The sequence below is a fragment of the Ochotona curzoniae genome, unplaced genomic scaffold (assembly GCF_017591425.1).
Source record: "Ochotona curzoniae isolate NIBS_2020 unplaced genomic scaffold, NIBS_Ocur_1.0 contig_3520, whole genome shotgun sequence".
NCBI classification, from domain to species: domain Eukaryota; kingdom Metazoa; phylum Chordata; class Mammalia; order Lagomorpha; family Ochotonidae; genus Ochotona; species Ochotona curzoniae.
In genome coordinates, this window is record NW_024465894.1 from 9,386,057 (window position 1) to 9,404,402 (window position 18,346).

The 18,346-nt window shown below is 43.1% G+C and overlaps 1 protein-coding gene across 2 annotated transcripts in view; it reads left to right on the forward strand.

Moving 5' to 3' along the window:
* The window catches only part of CHD6 (chromodomain helicase DNA binding protein 6), a 161,523-nt gene that overhangs the window by 56,657 nt on the left and 86,520 nt on the right, over window positions 1-18,346 (forward strand). For both annotated transcript variants that reach the window (XM_040981460.1, XM_040981461.1), the window contains exons 4-5: window positions 7,032-7,179; window positions 8,650-8,799. In XM_040981460.1, the coding sequence (XP_040837394.1) occupies window positions 7,032-7,179; window positions 8,650-8,799 (298 nt within the window). The remainder of the gene's footprint in view (window positions 1-7,031; window positions 7,180-8,649; window positions 8,800-18,346) is intronic.

Consider the following 18,346-nt stretch of genomic DNA (forward strand, 5'->3'; position numbering starts at 1 on the left):
TGATAGAGAAACTGTCCTGTAGTCAGCCAGGAAGCAGAAAGGAAGGACATACCTCACCTTCCCTCTGTGTGTTCTCCTTATGACACCATCGAGATTAGGTCATGGGCCCTGCCCCAGTGGTCTGATTCAATCTGTTCTCTTCCCACAGGTCTCCCTGTCAGGCACTGTAATTGATTCCGGCCTCCGCCCTCAGCATTAGTCAATTAATCATTAAGGCTTCGGGCTTAAATATTCAGTTGAGTTTAGGGAGTCAGATCTGTTCGGATTGTAACATTATTCCTTTGAGGTTAAGAAGAATTAAAATGTTAATAGACATGGAATTTAAGGATTGGGACATCCAGGTCTGTTATAGTGTCAGGATAGAGGGTCATCCATGAAGAAGGTGTGCCCTTATGGTAATCAAAGGCATAGACAGCCTGCCAAGTTCCAGATAGTAATGATTGATTGGCTTCCACGGGCTCTGAGCTCTGGCACAAGACATTCTTGACCTGTGTCTCTAATGAAGTTCCTTTCACAGTCCTGGCATATCAGTAGATACTATGAACGAAAGAGGCCACAGTGACTGGTGGAAAAAGGAAGGCATAGGTATTTACTATGGAGTGGGTGGTGTGAGGGACCTGCCTGTAAATTCTATCAACATGACGAATGTCCAATTTATGCAGAAAAATCCATATTTGTCATGTATATATAAAAGTAATGCTTTTGTGTTTTCTTCCTAAGTTCTTTGTGCAGAACAGTATTTTTTAAATTTTTGAAGAAAAAAAAAACATAGAACGCCTATGTTAAGGAATTCAAATTTTTTAAAGTTTAAATGCAAAAACCAGGATATTTGTATCTATCTTACCTATCTATCAGGCTAGTAGCATCGATAAAAACCTAGAAATTGGTGTGCATGCTAGCAGAACATAAAGTAATGAGGCCATCACACCTGAGCTGGGTCAAGCATACAAGATATATGTTTTAAAGAAATAAAGCATTTGAACATGTCTAAATTTATTTGAAAGGCACAGAGACAGAAACAAAGGGAGCTTCCATGCATTTCTCTCTCAGTCCCCAAATGCCTGCAATACCCAGGGCTTGGCCAGGCCAAAGACAGGAGCCCACAGATCTGTCCAGGTCATCCACAGGGGCAGCGTGTATTTGAGCCATCACCTGCTGTGGTCAGGGCATGCATCAGCAGGAATCTGAAGTCAGAGTGGCGTCAGGGTTTAAACTCAGGCACTCTGATATGTGATGCGAGCTTCTCAGACAGCATCTTAATCTTAACCGTAGCATCAAAGGCCCACCCCCAGGAGAAAGCATTTTAAGTGGTGTGTGCTACAACTTGGAGTTTACTTCAAAAGGACAGTGTGTTGGGACCAGATGGATAATACTCTCATCCAAATTTAAATTTTGCTCGTGATATTCATTTGTTTCTGCCTGGCATAGAGTTTACATCTTTAGTCTGTCAAACAGGCTTGGGTGAGTTCCTAGAAATATAGTTTACAGAGATTGGCCACTTTGAAGCTATTCCATCCTGAGCCATAATCTAGCAGAATTCTATTTAGCTCCACTAGGATTCTGAGCTAATAACCCTTTGCTTTTGATTCCTTTGTGTCTTTAGACCCATGTATTTCATGGTTCCTCCACATGTCAGCACAAACAGGTTTATAGAAAGAAATTAATTTAAAAAAAAATCTTCATAACTAAGCCTTAGCTTTCTATGCACTGTTCTTGCTGATTGACTCCATTTCATGTTTTGTTTTTTTAGTTTTCAAATTAATTTATATGACAGAGGAAGAAAGAAACTTAAGACAGCTACCATTTGCTGATTCATTCCTTCAATGCCCACGATGGCCAAGGCTAGGTTGAGGCTAAAATCAAAGCCAGGAACTCAGGCTGGATCTCCCCCATGGGTGGCAGGAACCCAAGAACTCGAGCCACCACCACTGACAGGAAGCTGGAATGAGAGGCTGAAACTGGGTGTGGAACCCAGACTTTCTGTTGTAGGATTCTCGGTACCTTAACTGCTGGGCTACAGGCACTGCCCACACATTTATTCTAATTTGAGCAGGTATTGGTTAGGCCCTGAATAGTTCTTGGTGCTTATAAAAAATCCACCAAATGCTTGCGATATAGTAGCAGCTCTACAGCCGACTTGGAGTTCCCGCCCTCTCTTCATGTGTCTTGCCAGATGTCACCCGGCCGGCCAATCTCTGAAGCACTGCTGTTACCTTATTTATTCGACAGTCAAGTGATGGTCAGTTCTAAATCAGTTAGGAAGTCATCAGCAGAGAAGGAGATCCAGGTGTTAGCTTTACTGTTGAGTAACTGGATGGAAAACCTTCCACTGGTTTATGGCTGGAAGCTGGCTTTTCATTGCACCCTTGCAATCACTGAAACAGGAGGGATGTTCCTCTGGGTAACCAAATTAAGCTGTTATTCCCCTGACCCTGAAATTAAGATTTCATTTAGTTTGGCTGTTTGCTTGTTCTATTTTTAAATTATAGAACCTCTTTCCAAAGACAGTCGAGGTCACTTGCATAAGACGATGCATAAAATTGTGTGTGTGTACATGCACCCACAAGCTGTGCACAGAGCTACATGTGTTCGTAGGCACACATGGCTGGTCTTGCTGCAGCAGGGGTCAGAAAGGCAGGTGTCAGATCATGAGGTCATGGATGTTGGTAAGGGCTTTGAAAAAATGCTTTAGTATTAGAAAAACAGTGTACATTTCTCGGGGAAGCTAAATCTTTACCACTTGGTATGGAAATTTCTCAGTAGGGAACATGATGTAACAGATACTGTCCTCAACAATAGTCTGTACCTAATGCCTTTGTGTCTGGATTGATGTTCCTCCTTGGAATAGCCTGAAGAAAAGTCAGCTGCATGACGTTGGAAGCACAGCTTGGTGAGTGGAAAGACGATCCATTCTGGTTGTGCCAGGGCCTTATTGTTCTTCTTCAGTATCCAGGGAATGAGTACTTGAGGAACAGGTTGATGGCCAGACCTTTATTATTACTATTACTATTCTTTTAATTTATTTGAATGGCAGAACAACAGAGACAGACATGTTGTGGGCATGTGGTTCCTTCCCCACATACACAACAGCCAAGGCTGGGCCAGGCTAACCCAAGCTAACCCAGGAACCCAGAACACAATCTGGGTTGCCCACAGTGGCAGCAGGGGCCTAAGTACTCCTGGCTCCCAGGGTGTATACCAGCACGAAACTGGATTGGAAATGGCGGAGGGACTCAGTCCCAGGTACTCTGACTTGGAATATAGGAATCCTAAGCAACGTCCCAATCCTTGGCAACAGCCTATCCCCAACCAACTCTGTAGCTTGCATCTGTTACATAGGGAGCAAAGGATTTTGACTAAGTTGGAAGTTACCCTTGGAATTCTATTGTTCATGTGAAGGGGTTAGCACACAGCTTAAGTTTTGGAATTTGCATGCATGTCAGTGTCAACTGCTTGTATTCTCTTGGAAGTCCAGAAGTTAGTGTGCTGACTTAGGCAGGAAGCTATCATTCTGAGTCTATGGTTCTCAGACTTTGGTGGGCCTAGAGTATCGTCTGGATCACTTGTTAGGAGAGCAGATTCTCTGATCTCTGTGGAGAGAATGACTTGCTGGGCATGGGCTGGAGCCCAGAAATCCACAGTCGAAATGCCTCTCAGACAGTTGGAGTAGAGCTGGTGCTTAGACCAGACTTTGAGAAGCACAAGTCCCAGAGAGATCATGGGCAAAATAGAGCATATACAGGTGATTCAAAAAGCTCATGAAAACTTTGTCTTATTTCCTAATTCAGTTTTTCTGTGAACTCTTTTTTCTTTGATTTTTGTTTATTTATTTAAAAGACAGAATGACATACCAAGATCTCTTGGTTCACTCCTCCAGATGCCGACAACTGGGGCTGGGAGCTAGGAAGTCCATCCAGGTATCCCACATGAATAATAGGATCCAAGCACTTGAGTTATCATCAGCTGTTTCCCAAGGTGCACATCTGCAAGAAGCTAAAATTGGAAGTAGTGGGACCCAAACCCAGATAATCCCATGTGGGATGTGGTGTCCCACGCCAGCCCACTTTTAACAGCACCTAGAGTACTTCTTGCATAATGATTAGGACTTAGTTAAGGTTTGGTATGTAGTAGAACTTTCCCAAATCTGCAAGGAAGCAATTAATGATCTTATTGTATACCTGTTCTTTTTATTTAGGGAGCATATCTTTTGTGCCTCTTGCATATTTATTCATGAGTGTTTTATTGGGAATGGAATAGTAAAGGCAAAAGTCCCAGAGAATCATCATCTATGAGTAGTTAAAAAACTTCACAAGTTAGAAAAACAGTCTTGGAAGTCTCCAAGAAACTGGCAAAAGTATAAATGAGTGAAGGAACTGCATGTAGAATAGCTAAAGGGATTTAGAAGATTAAGACTGTTTCAGTCCTGGTCTAGGGAGTCCCTTGGGGAAGGTGAGTATTGAGCTAGGAATTTAAGGAATTAGTAGATAGAGAAAGACTTAAAGTAAACAGACCACAGGACATTTACACAAATATTCCTTGAAGGGCTTCCAGTCTTCACATGGTAGACTCAGTACACTCTTATTTTTTTGTTTTCCAGATCTTAATGAAATGACAAAAAGAGTAGAGAGACAATTTATCTAAAGATGAGAGGTGTAGATGAATTTATGGGCAGGAAAGGCCAGTGGTTCTGTACCCACATCTAGCTCCTGGCTCCCAGTTTTCTGCTAATGAGGAGCCCTGGGAAGGTCAGCAATGATGGCTCTAGTGCGTGGGGTCCTGCTACTCACGTGGGAGACCTGGATCGTGGTACTGGTTGGGGGACTGAACTAGTAGGTGGAAGTCCTCTCTGTCTCTCGCCCCTGTTTTTCTTCCTTCTCTTCTCCCTTTTCTCTCTCTGCCTCTGAAATAAATAAATAAATAAAACCTCAACTTCCATTTTCTAGTGTGAAATAGAATTGCTGCCTCATGAGATTGTCTCTTTAGCAGCTGAATGAGAGAGCGTAAGAATGCCACAGAATGTAATTAAGTTTTCATAATTAGAAGTCATATAGCTTGAAATAAATGCTCCTGTAAAAATTTAGCATCTTATAAGACTATTTTTCACCTGAGTCTCCCATTCTGCTAAGAATTTGATAGAACTTTTTCATTTTATCCCCACTAAGCGTGGTACAAATTCATTATTAAATCTGTCATCTTCTAACTTGGTAAGATCCCCTTGGGTTTTACTTCCTCAGATTGGATTCAGCTCTCTTGTGAACTTTTCTGGGGAACAGGCAAATCAGTTCAGCCTGGAGTATTATAAGTGGAGTGAGTTTGCGCTGGCTTTCTTGGGAATGTGTGGAGAGTGAAGGGTGTGTAGGGAGGCAGTTCAGCACCAAGCCAGTGGCCAGCTCTGCTGGTATGCAAACTGAATTTACCCTCCAGCGGAGCAGTCCAGCTCTTCCCCTCCTCTGTCCACAACTCTGCTGAGGTTAAATACCAACCTGATTGGCTCTTTCCTCATCCTCTGCGTCATGGGCCTCTCCAAGCACTGTCACCCTTGAGTTGTCCTTGGTCTTATTTAGCTTAGCTCCAGTCCCTCTTGCCTGGACTTCTTCACAGCTCATTTCCCCCCAGAATGAAGTCTGAACTCTGTCCTCTTGGGTACCTTTATGACTTTTCCTTTCCAGTTCTATAACATGATGATTTTGTTGGCTTGCCCAGTTGTCCAGCCACACAGCTGTTTCTTTCTGAATACATCCCAGGGTTAAGGATGTAGATTCTGCCTGTTGTCTCCACTGTCTACCTAGGGCATTACCCTGGGAATCAAACTGAACCTCCCTGTACCTCAAATTCCTCATGATGAAAATGAGAAGGGGAGTATGGTCTGCCGTAGAGAGTGATCCGGAAGCACAAAGGAGATGAGCACATGGAGAATTCACCTGCATCTAGTCAGTGCCCTGCCGCAGTCATTGTGACTAGCTGTCATCATTATCTAACAGCTGTCAGCATTCTAGCTATATCTCAATTCAGTGTGCTTTTCTAAATTTCTCAAAACGAGAATAATTTTATCCAATTTATTAATTTATCCATCTAGCCATTCTCATGAAAAAGGTGTTTTGTTTTAACATTTGGTAAATATTTTGAGTGCTTCCTGTGTATATGGTCTAACCCTACTCAATGTGAGGAATGCAAAACTGAACAGAAACCTGTTGTCTGCCCTCTAGGAACTTTGAGTCTGTTTGGAGAGATAAGGGAAGTATAAAATATCCCTCCTTCCAACAGTCCTTACTGAGCAACTGCAGAGGACCAGACGCTGTATGTAGGAGCATCTTCTGAGCATCCTATGGTGAAAGGGCGTTTTGAGCTCCTTAGGGAGTGCACAGTGGAAGTGCTTTGGGAGTGCAGTGAAGAGACTTTTACGGGCTGGGAGGGTCAGGAAGGATCATGGCTAGAGGAAATGTTCTCATCTTGGGAGGGCCTTGGGTGGACTTTTCCTGGCTCTACCTCCCTGTGGTTATATTCCTTGAGCTGTGACAGTAAGTGGAGTGCAAGATTTTTGGAATTGTAAGCTTCTCCAGGACAGAAACAGTGTTGTATTCATTTTTTAGTTCCATAGTGCTCACTGTAGCTCTTACACATAGATTGTGTTCAGTAGATGATGTTGACAGATTAGGCCCGTGTTTCTTGCTATAGGCAATATAACTTAAAGGAAAATTGTAATTTGTTATATTTGAAATATCTCTGAACCAATTAAACATTCTAGTGTAAACCGAATGTTAGATTTTTAGAGATGTTCATAATTCGTTTTTACTAGGTTAGTCATAGCTGTAGTAGTCACTCAAGGGGATTAATAAAGTGAATTCTGTCTCAACCTGTGTAGATATTTCTTCTCATATTTCTGTATGTTTCTGGGAAGAATCTCACAGGTTCTTTGTTAGAGCCTGCCTTGCTGTAGAGTTTCCAGAATATGATTTCACGACTTTGATCCCATGAGAAACCTTAATTGTAAAAATTTGCCAACAGTTTTAATTCTGAATTTGTCCTTGCAGCAAGGAGCAAGGACCAACTCCTGTGGAGAAAAAGAAGAAAGGAAAAAGGAAAAGTGAAACCACAGTGGAGAGCTTAGAGCTGGATCAGAGCCTGCCGAACTCATCCCTGCGGAGTGCTGAGGAGTGCGCCGAGTCTGCAGACAACCAGGTATGGTTGTGACCGGGAACCTGGTGGAGGTCACAGCTGCCACATGGGCTTGTTGACACTGGTGTATTCTATGCCTCTTTCTATCTAGCCTGCTGCCCTTACACACAGATCTGGGCTGGGCTTTTGCAGTTTTGACTAGCAGATAGAATATAGACTTTTAAAAAAAGATTTATTTGTTTTTACTGGAAAGGCAGATATGCAGATAGGAGGAGAGAAAGAAAGAAAGATCTTCCGTCCGATGGTTCACTCCCCAGGTGGCTGCAGTGGCTGGAGTTGAGCCGATCCGAAGCCAGGAGCCAGGAGCTTCCTCCAGGGCTCCCATGCAGGTGCAGGGTCCCAAGGTTTGGGCTGTCCTCGACTGCTTTCTGAGGTTGCACGCAGGGAGCTGGATGGGAAGCAGGGCCACCAGGATTAGAACCAGCATTCAAATGGGATCCCAGTGCATTTAAGGCGAGGACTTTAGCTGCTAGACTACTTGCGCCAGGCCCAGAACATAGACTTTTTAAACTGCCTGATCTCTGCACTAATATTACACCAGCTTTTTTTTTTCCTTTCTTTTTTTTTGATTGTATTTTTCCTTCTTGGAAAGTAGCATACCAGGCTGGATGATCTTCACTGTAAGAAGGTATCATCTGGCATCAGACAGGAAAGCCTTCAGTGCCTGTGAACTGGGTCTGGTGATTCTCAGACTTCCAGATTGGCAGAGGAGCTAAAGATGACAAGACGTGACACAGCGGTCAGATGGTGATCTGTCTAGGGATGGGGAATAGGTTTCACTCAGAGTCACTCAAAGTGAAGAAGGGATGGGAACATGAAGGTGAGGTTACGCGTTTGTCTTTTCATTTTTACACTTTAAATATTTGAGAATGAGCTGGCTGGTGACCCTGCTGCTTGGATATAATTAGTTGAAATGTTTGCGAAACGCAAAACTCCACTACTTTGTTGATCAATGCTGTCTCTAAAAGGTACAAGATACGTAATTAGAAATGAGTTTGTAGATGACGACTCATAAAACTTGCTGTGTCACACTGGAGATGTCTCCCTACATTTCAGCAATGTTATGAGTCTCTCAGAGTGAGTCCTGATGAAATTGGTATTTGTTTTTCAAATTACATATGTAGGATTAACAAGTGTAGTGAATTTGAACACAACAAAATCTATCATCATGTCTTAAGAATATGAGCTTCCTGTAATCCTCGTTTTGCTGGCATAGAAGTGGTTCTAGAAAAGAGGGAAGGTTGCTGCTCCTGGGTTGCGCACACCCCGTCTGTGGTAGAACATGACAGCTTGGAGACTGGTTTCTTATTTGCCCCAACCGTGCCACAACTAGAACCCTTCTTGAGATGATTCAGTCCTTCAGGGAGTCGTGTTTACACTGAGAAGTTTTCCTCGTCATGTTCAAGGATGTTTTTGTTCCAGCTGTTGCCTTTGACTCACAGAGCTACTCTGACAGGTGTGTTTGCCCTGCAGAAACGACGCTCAGGACGTCAAGTGAAGCGCAGAAAATACAACGAGGACCTGGACTTCAAGGTGGTGGATGATGATGGGGAAACAATTGCTGTCCTTGGAGCTGGCCGGACATCTGCGCTCTCAGCCTCTACACTGGCTTGGCAGGCAGAGGTACGTGCTGCACATGAGACTGCTGACCATGGCTGGAGACATTTGGTCTTGGACGATGGAGCTGTTCTGTGGCCTCTTTGATAAAAAGCCTGTTAGATTGTTGTAAGTGCTATTCACTACCTTTCATGGGCTATGTGCTGGACTTAGAATAAAATTCAAATCCTTTCCTGTGCCCAGTAGGGCACAGGTTTATGTTGGTCACATACACTCATTTCGTCTTTTGTATCTTGGAAATTTTAAAAATTTGTTTTGAAAGTCAGTTATAGAGAGAGAGAGAGAGAGGAAGAGAGATCTTCCATCCAGTGATTCACTTTGTAAGTGTCTACAATGACCAGCATCGGAAGTGGCTGAAGCCAGGAGCGAGGAGGTTGATCTGTATCTCCCATTTGGGTCCAGACGCTTGGGCCATCTTCCACTGCATTTCCAAGGCCATCAACAGGGAGCTGAAAGCAGCCAGGACACAAAACAACATCTCTATGGCATATCAGCATCTCATGCTGTGGCTTTACCTGATATACCATGATGGCATCTCCATCCAGGCTTTTCCCTGTGTTAACATCCCAGCCGAATGACTTGCATTTTTTTTTTAAGATTTATTTTATTTTTGTTGGAAAGTCAGATATACAGAGAGGAGAGAGAGAGGAAGATCTTCTGTCCGCTGATTCACTCCCCAGGTGACCACAACAGCCGAAGCTGAGCCAGTCTCAAGCCAGGAGCCTCTTCTAGGTCTCCCTCACGGGTGCAAGGTCCCAAGGCTTTGGGCTGTCCTCGACTGCTTTCCCAGGCCACAAGCAGGGAGTTGGATGGGAAGTGGGGCTGCCGGGATTGGAACCAGCACCCATATGGGATCCCAGCACATTCAAAGCAAGGACTTTAGCCGCTAGGCCTGACTTCCATCTTTAAATGAACAGACAATCCTTCTCCACATCCAGATTTTTGCTGGTGCTATTCCTTCTGCTTGGGATGCTCTCTCCCACACCCTTTGCACAGGGGATCCCCTGCTGTTTATACTCCCCTAAGATGATGCCTGCTGAGAGCTATCTTTCTAACTCTTGAAATGCACCTTTGCCACTCATCTCAATCACATCGAATCAATCACAGTAGCATGTGTCCAGTGTTTAGATTTAAGTCTTTGTCTCTCTCATTAAAATGAACCAGTATCAAAAGAGTTGTTGAGTGAATAAAATCAGATGAACTGGTAATTACAGTTGGAAGTTGATTTCAACAAATGTGTGAGGAGCACCTGCTCCAAGGCCAGGTGCTTGAGGATCATGGCACAAACCCTGCCTCCCAGAAGTTTGTCTAGGAGAAAGGATACATGACTGCTAATGTTGTGACAAGTGTAGCCCTACAAGTGCGTGCTCAAGGAATGTGGGGATATTTCAGCGGATAAGATAGGAGTTGCATTCCAACCATGAACTAAAGCCCTGGTGCTGAACGGTGTACTAGGTGTGATATGCTAAATGGGCAAGCTTGGCTAGATGCCAAGGGATAATGGGTGATGAGGGCTGGGCAGTAGAAAGGGTTCCTGTTTTTCAGGGCCTTGTGTATCAGCGTAGGTGTTTGGCCTTTATATATGAATTGAGCAAGAGGTAGGATGGGTTGATGGGTTTAAGCAGAGGAGCAGAATGACTGGATTTGTGTTTTAGTGATTTCCATCAGCAGCAGGATGAAAGAGGATGGTGATGGGATTGGAACTTGACACCAGTGTGTGAGACAGGAAAGGGTTTCATGTTGAAAAGGAAGAGGTCTGTGCCACGGCACTTACAGAGATTTAGGCTGTGCCTGGAGGAGTATTGTCACCAGCAGTGTGTTCTGGGAGGTGAGCTGTCTGTTGTTGCAATTACAGCCGCTGACTTGGCAGAATTCACATCGCCAGTGTGCAGTGGCCACAGCATAGATTCCTGGCCTTCCTCCAGGAGGAAGCTAATGATATTTTATCTTCCTCAGCCACCTTGCCACCCAACTTCATTTAATTTCGCATATCCTCTCACTCCGTCTCTACATGGGTTATTGTCCCTGTTGTAACCATCACGAAACAGAGGAACAGGACAATCGAGGTCAGGGTTACTCACCAGCAGCTAATCAACAACTCACATGTGAGAGTTGATTTCATGTCTCTGGTAAGGGTTATCCAGCTAACGAATATAACACCAAATAGGAGTAATGATCTGATGTATTATCATTATATTTCTTCTTAGCTACCTAATGTTTAAATAGCTGATAGATGCTAGAATTGTGTTGCTTCATTGTGAGTTTTCCCTAGAGATTTTGTGGTTGTCTTGGTAGTTAGAATGATTTGTAGGATTTCATATTCTCCATTTAGTCTATACCGTTAACCACATTTCACAGTATTTGATCTTACAGATAAAATTCAGGAAATTTTATGTTATTTTATCAAGGATCTTTTCTTCCTGTAAAGGTAGAGCAAAGTGAGGGTTCATATAAGGGTAAACATTATATACAATCTGAATTTACTTTATTTATGTCTTTTTTTAAAGTATATTAAATTTATCAGGCAAAGAAGAGGCCTGACCTGGTTGTAGCTTTCATGTTCAGAGAGGCAGCCATGTGGTTCTGGCCTCTGAGCCAAAGGCCTAGCCTCGCTCACAGACAGGCCGTACGCATGCAAGGGCACTAGAGAGATGAGCTTATCAGGTATTTTTCAGATTCTGTGCCGTGTGGAGCCCTGGCTGCTACAGAACCAAAGCAACTCCACTTGCGTCTGTTTTGCACACTAGTCTTCCTGGTGAGGTTTGGATAAACATTTCCCAGGCTAACAGAAAGGGTAACAGCCCTGGGTCTCAACCATGGTCCCTAGCAATCCTCAGGGCATCTGTTAATGCAGATATCATTGAGGGCCTGGACTTTTTCTCAAGTCTGCTTCCCAGCCTCTGTAAGTTAACTTGCTAAGCCACCCAGCTACTTGCTGGCTTTATTCTGAGGCAGAGAAGTGGGTGTAGTGAGCATCCAAAAGGCCCCTGTGCCCTCTCTCTGCAGATCAGTGCCCAGCCCTGTTCTGTGGTGACAGGCCCCGGTGCCTGCCCCAGCATTCGTTTCCTAGTGTGGAGATGACGTCATGCATGAGTAATTCCAGCGCATCACAGGCACTTTCTCATGGCTTTGCTTTGGAATCCACTGACCATAGTGAGCTCCTGGCCTGGCCATGGGATTCAGGGGCTGACAATAAGTTTCCGTCTCCACTGACTCCACTTTTTATGCTTTGGCTCACTGATGCTGGTGCCTGGAACAAAAACAAATGTTACATTCCGAGGTCCGTTCATAATGTATAGACTTCTAGAAGGCTCTTAACTTGGACTTGAGAATTTGAATGATTTCTGTGATTTTTGTGTTTTGGGAGAAAAGGGTGTTGGTTTGAGTAAGACTTTGGCTCACTGCCCTCTGCTGTGCCTGGCGCTGTGTCTTTGTGCCTTTCCCTATGTTTGGCATGGAAGGGAGCATGCCCGTGCAGAACTGAGGGCCCACGCCCCCTCTGTGTGCCCTGACAGTGTTTCATTCTGTCATGGTCCTTTGAGTACGCTACTGTATTTGTTTGCTTCCTGTGTGTCAGGAGCTACTTTAAGGTGGGATTTGTGTCTTTTCTTCTTCTTTGTAGCTCAGGCTTGGGTTTCAGTAAGATAACATTTACGTTAGCTCCCAAGAACCATTGTGGTGACAGCCTGCTTGGAGCAATGTTCGTCTTCTATGACAACTGTTGTTGTTATGTTGTTTGTTTTTCAGAGTCAAGTCAGCTGGAAGCATGCTTGCTCAAAGCCTAGGACTCCTGATTTTCAGTCTGCCATCGGTTTTGATGGTCATTCTTGATTTTTCCCTTAAGCAGGTTATGCACAAATAGAAAATAGGCATTGCTTTTTAATTTTTCACAATATTTACTTAGCATAAGCAGAACTTTATGTTAGATAATAGGTAAAGACTCACACTTAGGGCTGCTTATTAAATGTTTAGTGAATAAATTGTTAAAAACCCATGCATGATGCAAATAGGTTGGTTTGTTTTAATTTCTAGATGAGGAAGAAAATGAAGATGGTTTTCTCTGCCCAGCCCTTATTTTCTCCATTCCCGTGTGTTGGCGTATTTCTTCTCCCCTGCATCCGCCCATTTCTTTCACTGTAAGCAGTCCTTCAGCTTGCAGACAGGTTTCCCCAGTACTTTTTGCTGCCACCGGTGTTGCTGTAACTTGGTCCAGCCTATGGGACTGCGGTTGTACCTGTGTGGGGCCCTTCCTCTCCAGCTCTGTCTCTGCCTGGTTGGTTGGTGTCTGCATCTTATTTCATCACGGGGAACAGCCCCCGTGCCCCAGGTTCTGTTTCTCTTCAGTTTGATTCCAGTGTTTGCATCCTCATGGGTTGGCCGACCCCCTCCCACCCCCCGTGCCAAGGACTGTATTCAGGGTACTGCACCACTCAACCTCTGCACTCTGCCACAAGCCTCCATCCTCCCTAGTCCCAACAGCAGAGCACCTTAAGAACTGTTGATGCTTTTCAGTCTCATGTAACTGAGATAGTTACTTAGATCCTGCATTAGGTCCAAACTCCTGTCTTTTTGTTTTGTTCTAATCACAATTCCTGAGAGCCCTAAAATCTCGCCTGTTCTGTAAAATATAAGCTACTTCCGCTTTCTTAACTCTCACTAGCATTTGCCTTAGGACATTTCTAAGACGTATGTTCTCTTTGTCTTCCTTGAATGAATGTAAGCCCTTTGAAATGGGTCATCAGGAGTGCTGCGATTTTGGTACCCACCATGGCGCTTGGTAAATACTGATTTGGACAGTGATTTGTGAGGCTTGCGTAGTGGCTCAGTGAGTTAAGCTACCATATGTAATGCCAACATCCCATATAAGCACGTTTCTGTGTCCTGGCTCCTCTTCTGATCTAAACCCTTACTAATGCACCTGGGCAAACAGTGGAGGATGACTCCAGTGACTGGACCCTTTCCACCCCTGTGGGAGACCTGGAATGAGTTCCTGGCGGTCTGCGTAGTGAACTAGTGAGTAGAAGATCTTTCTCTAACTCTGCCTTATGAATGGATGAGTAAATAAGTCTTTTTAAACAAGCACTTTGTTTTCATAAAATATTATGGTAGATTTCCTGCAAAAAAAAAAAAAGGTAAGAAAGTGATTTACTTGGATGGGAATTTGGCTATTGGATAGTCAGGTGGTTGAGATGCCTCTTGATGGGCCCATGTGCTTTCTTGGAGTTCCTCATTCAGGTTCCAGTTCCTATTCCTCTGCCTCTGATTCAGCTCCTTGCTAGTAAGTACCCTAGGACGTGGCATGTAACGGCTCAGGTACTTGGATAACTGCTGCCCCCACAAGACCTTCATTGAATTCTTGACTCCTGCCTTCAGTCTGGACCAACCTGGTTGTCACAGGATAAGGTGCCAGCAGATGAAGGATCTGTCTCTCAATTTCAAGTAAAATGAAAATAATTAATTTTAAGATTTTCTTAAAAAAGAAATGGTTTGTTTCTTGATAGGTTCCTTCCTATGGTTAGCTAAATAGAAGCAACTGAAAGGTTGGTTGAGGTTAGGGGTAAATAGAATTGAGGGTTTTGAAATTTTTCCTAAGAATAAAATTTTAAAAGTATATGAATCTGACATGTGAGTGAATTAAAATGGTCTTCTTTAAAGGATAATTTGAGAAAATTTCAAGCATTTGAGAACAGATGGTTGTTATGGAAGTGTGTTTGGCAAGCAGATTCAGTTTATATCTGTGTGTATCTGTATACACTTCATGTTTATACACAGATGATATGCACAATCTCTGTTTAAGGGGGAAAAAATCCCTTTGCAGTTTGCTTTCTTTGATGTGTATTTTGAAAACATTGCTCCTTTTATTTCATTATCAGGATAAAATTCTCAACATTTTGATGAACAGCACTGATTGTTTAGCACTAGCATTCACGCTCATTCTTTAAACTGTGCCAAAAAATAAATTAAAAATTTTATTTCAAACCACTTTATACTTGAAAATTTCCTGTACTGCAGAATGTTTTAACCTGTTCATCCTTTCAATGCTCATAGTCCTGTGCTTTCTGCTTTCATGTATTAAAATTTTCTCAGTTTTGGTCTTAGTCTAGTAATCGGAATCCTTTTCTCAGAAACCATCTTTAACTGTTGTTCACAGTAAGGTAGCAATACAGTGGTATCCAAAGCAGTCTGATGAGGAAGATGACAGTGTTCCTTTCCCTGTATATACACATCTGGATGCTTGATTGCTGTTCTGGGGTGCACAGGCTTGGGGACAAGTAGGGAGAGTAGTCAGCAGTTGTGAAAGTTCAGTACTGACCTGTGGATGTCATTTGCAGTCACTTCATTTCTGGACTTCTAGCTGCCTGAGGGCGCCGGCTTCCCATCCTATCAATATTTACTAATACTGACTGACATACTTTGTTGAAAAGGCTCTTTGATATTTTTTCTGTAGACCTATTTATTCAGCACCCACTACATGCCTAGCACTGTCTGGGTGCTGGAGGTACTGCCCAGGAGGAAAGCAGGCAAAAGTCCGTGCCTTCAAGAGGGCTGTATCAAACATCAGCCAGATTTTAAACATGCATGCAGTGCAAGGCTGAAGGCCCAGCCTCAAGACTTCCAAAGGGTGGAAGTAGATAATAAATCTGAAGAAATAAGAAAAGTATGTAAAATTTCAATAGTAATAAGTGCCTTACAGAATGAAAGTGATAACGAATTCCGTCTTAGGGTGCTCAGAGTTATTTGCCTTCGCTAAGAAGATAAAATCTGAGCAGAGACTTGAATGTGCAGGAAGGAAAGGAAGGGGTTAAGTAAGAAGAAGAGCATCTCAGGCAGGAGGAGCAACCTTTTCCAAGTTCAGTGATAGATAAGGTCGGGGGCGGGGCGGGTGCCTATAGATCCCATAGGTTTTATGGACAATCTGAAGATCCCTGGCGTTACTCCTAGTTAAAAGAGAAGCCCTGAAGCAGCGTAGTTTTGAGGGTCATTCTGAACCCTGACTTGAGAATAGACTGGAGGATCAAGGACAGAAAGGGGAAGACTACTTAGCACCTGGGAGAAATCGGGGTGAGAGAGGGCGGAATGTGGATTAGGGTAGAAGCAGGCTGCATTCTGGGCTGCTGACAAGATTTGCTGGTTTAAGGACCAGATGGGAGGGAGGTTTCCTTTAACCTAAGGTAGGAAAGGATTGTTAGTCATGGAATAGAAACGGGTGTTCATCAGGAGACCAGGAGTTGAGCGTGGAGAATTATTCTCCCCTCCCAGACTGGAGATATTTTAAATTTGAAATGCATGTAAATGCTCAGAGATGGCACGTCACAGAGGGACAGTGAGAGGGATCTGCGCTGCGTGTGTAAGCAACCGTAGCCAGGATTTATAGCCATGATGCTGGATGGAATCACCAAGAGAATGAGAATACATTTAAAAATAAAAAAAAAAAAAAGAAGGAACTCCCAAAGTAGACCCTAGGCCACTCCAGTAGTAAGAGTTAATGTTGGAGAATTTCTGCTGCCAAGCAAGGGGAACACGAGAGACAAATTATTCAGGTAACTGTGGAAGCGAAAAAATATGCAGATTAGCTGCAACTCTAAGCACCGAGTGCCGTTTGTGGATGAGCCAGCAGTCACTAGTATTACCTCTGGGTAACCGTTTCCCAGTCCTGGGAGCAGGCTGAGCATCAGGAGGGCCCAAACAAAGAGATAATTCTATTAAAGAGAGCCATCCTGGTCGAGCATTGTGGCACAGCAAGTTAGTGATACCAACATCCCACCTGGGAGCCCCTGGCAAGTGTCAGCTGCTCCACTTGCAATCCAGCTTCTTGCTAATGCATGTAGGAAAGCAGTGGAAAATGATCCCAAATGCCTGAGCCCCTGCCATCCATGTTGGAGACCCTATCGTACAGCTGCTGGCTGCTGGGTTCAGCCCGGCCCAGTCCCAGCTGTCGGGATCAATTGGGAAATGAACCAGCAGATGAAAAGTCAGTGTGTCTTTCATGCTGTGACACTGTGACTTTCAAATAAGTAAAATAAATCTGTACAAAAGGAAGGGAAAAATCATCTGACCATGCTGGTGAAATGGTCGTCAAGTAAATGGATTCCCAAAGCAAGGAGATGATCCTAAGACACATGCCTTGAATTCTAGAGTGCCTGGGAACTAGGAGGTCAGCCAGTAGGCGATTGACAGCACTAGGAGACAATTTTACTAAAGGGACAGGCCTGAAATAAAAAAGGTTCCATTCCCTTACAGTATTTATCAAACTTTTAACCTGCTTGAGATGAGAGACCAAAATGTTTAATCCATAAACTCCAAAGGCATATGTTTCAGGGTTCAAGAGAAAAATGATCTTCCGGTCAGTGACTTGAACATTTGTGCTGAAAGAACAAGGTAAAACAAGGGCTGGATTAAGTCTCAAAACTAATCTCACGCTGACCCACATCAGTTCCTTACTGGATGAAAGGTATCACCTTTTCTGCCTATTTGTCTAAGAAGAAAGAGGAAACATTTGTGGTAGAGAATAAATGCTTAGCTGCCCCAGTTGTTTCATCTGCAGTATCCATCATAAAATAAAATTATATTACATGTTTAAAGATCCTTTAGAAAATGTGGCTTAACAATCAAGAGATTTGGCATATAATAGAATCAGCCCCTATTTTTACTCCAGATATTGGCGTAAAAAAAAAAATCAGATTTCTGATTAGTTGGTCAAGAAAATAAAGGAAAAAAGAGACCCAAAGAATGTTGAAGTGAAGACTTAGACCAAGAACTGAATCTGTGGATAGATTTGCAAGCAGATTAGATAAAGTAGAAGATAAGGTTAATGAAGACAGATTGGTGTAAGATTCCTGAAGCAGAGAATTAAGAATGGGTAGAACAGAGTGAGACAAAAGCATAAAAAAGATACAAATGGGGTACAGTTAAAAGGTTTAATGTATTTGTAATTGGAATCCTCCTGAGCATAGAAACTTGAGACAGTCTTGAAAAGGAAGTTTAAAGGCTTACTGTAAATGAGCCTGTAATTGAGTTGCAAGAATGGACATAGGGTAAAATTGCCACGGAGCCACATGGGCACCAGCCACGCTTTGCTCTTAAGCAGTTGGTCACATATCCCTGGTCCAAACTGGGATAATTCAGTGAGTGTAAGATACACACTGTGTTTCTGAACACTTGGTTTGAAGAAAAGAATACAAAAATTTTGTGTTGAAATGATAATATTTTGGATATACTGGTTTAAATAAAAGTTTTATTGCAGTCACATTTGTTTCTACGTTTTTAACATGGCTACTAGAAAAATTTTATGCGGCTTTCATAAACTTGGTCGCAAAAAAAAACTTTCTTAAACTAGGCTGAGAAATACTAATCGTAAAAGATTGATAACATAGAATGTGTAGAACTTTTATTTTTCAAAAGACGCACAGAGAGACTGAGAAGGCAGTCCATAGGCTGTTAGGAAATGTTGTAATCTCTGCATGCGATTCTGATCGAAAAGTTTTTAACATCCTGGAAGTAGGTTTTTTTTTTTTAAGCGAACAATTTTTCTTAAATAGACAACTTCCATTAA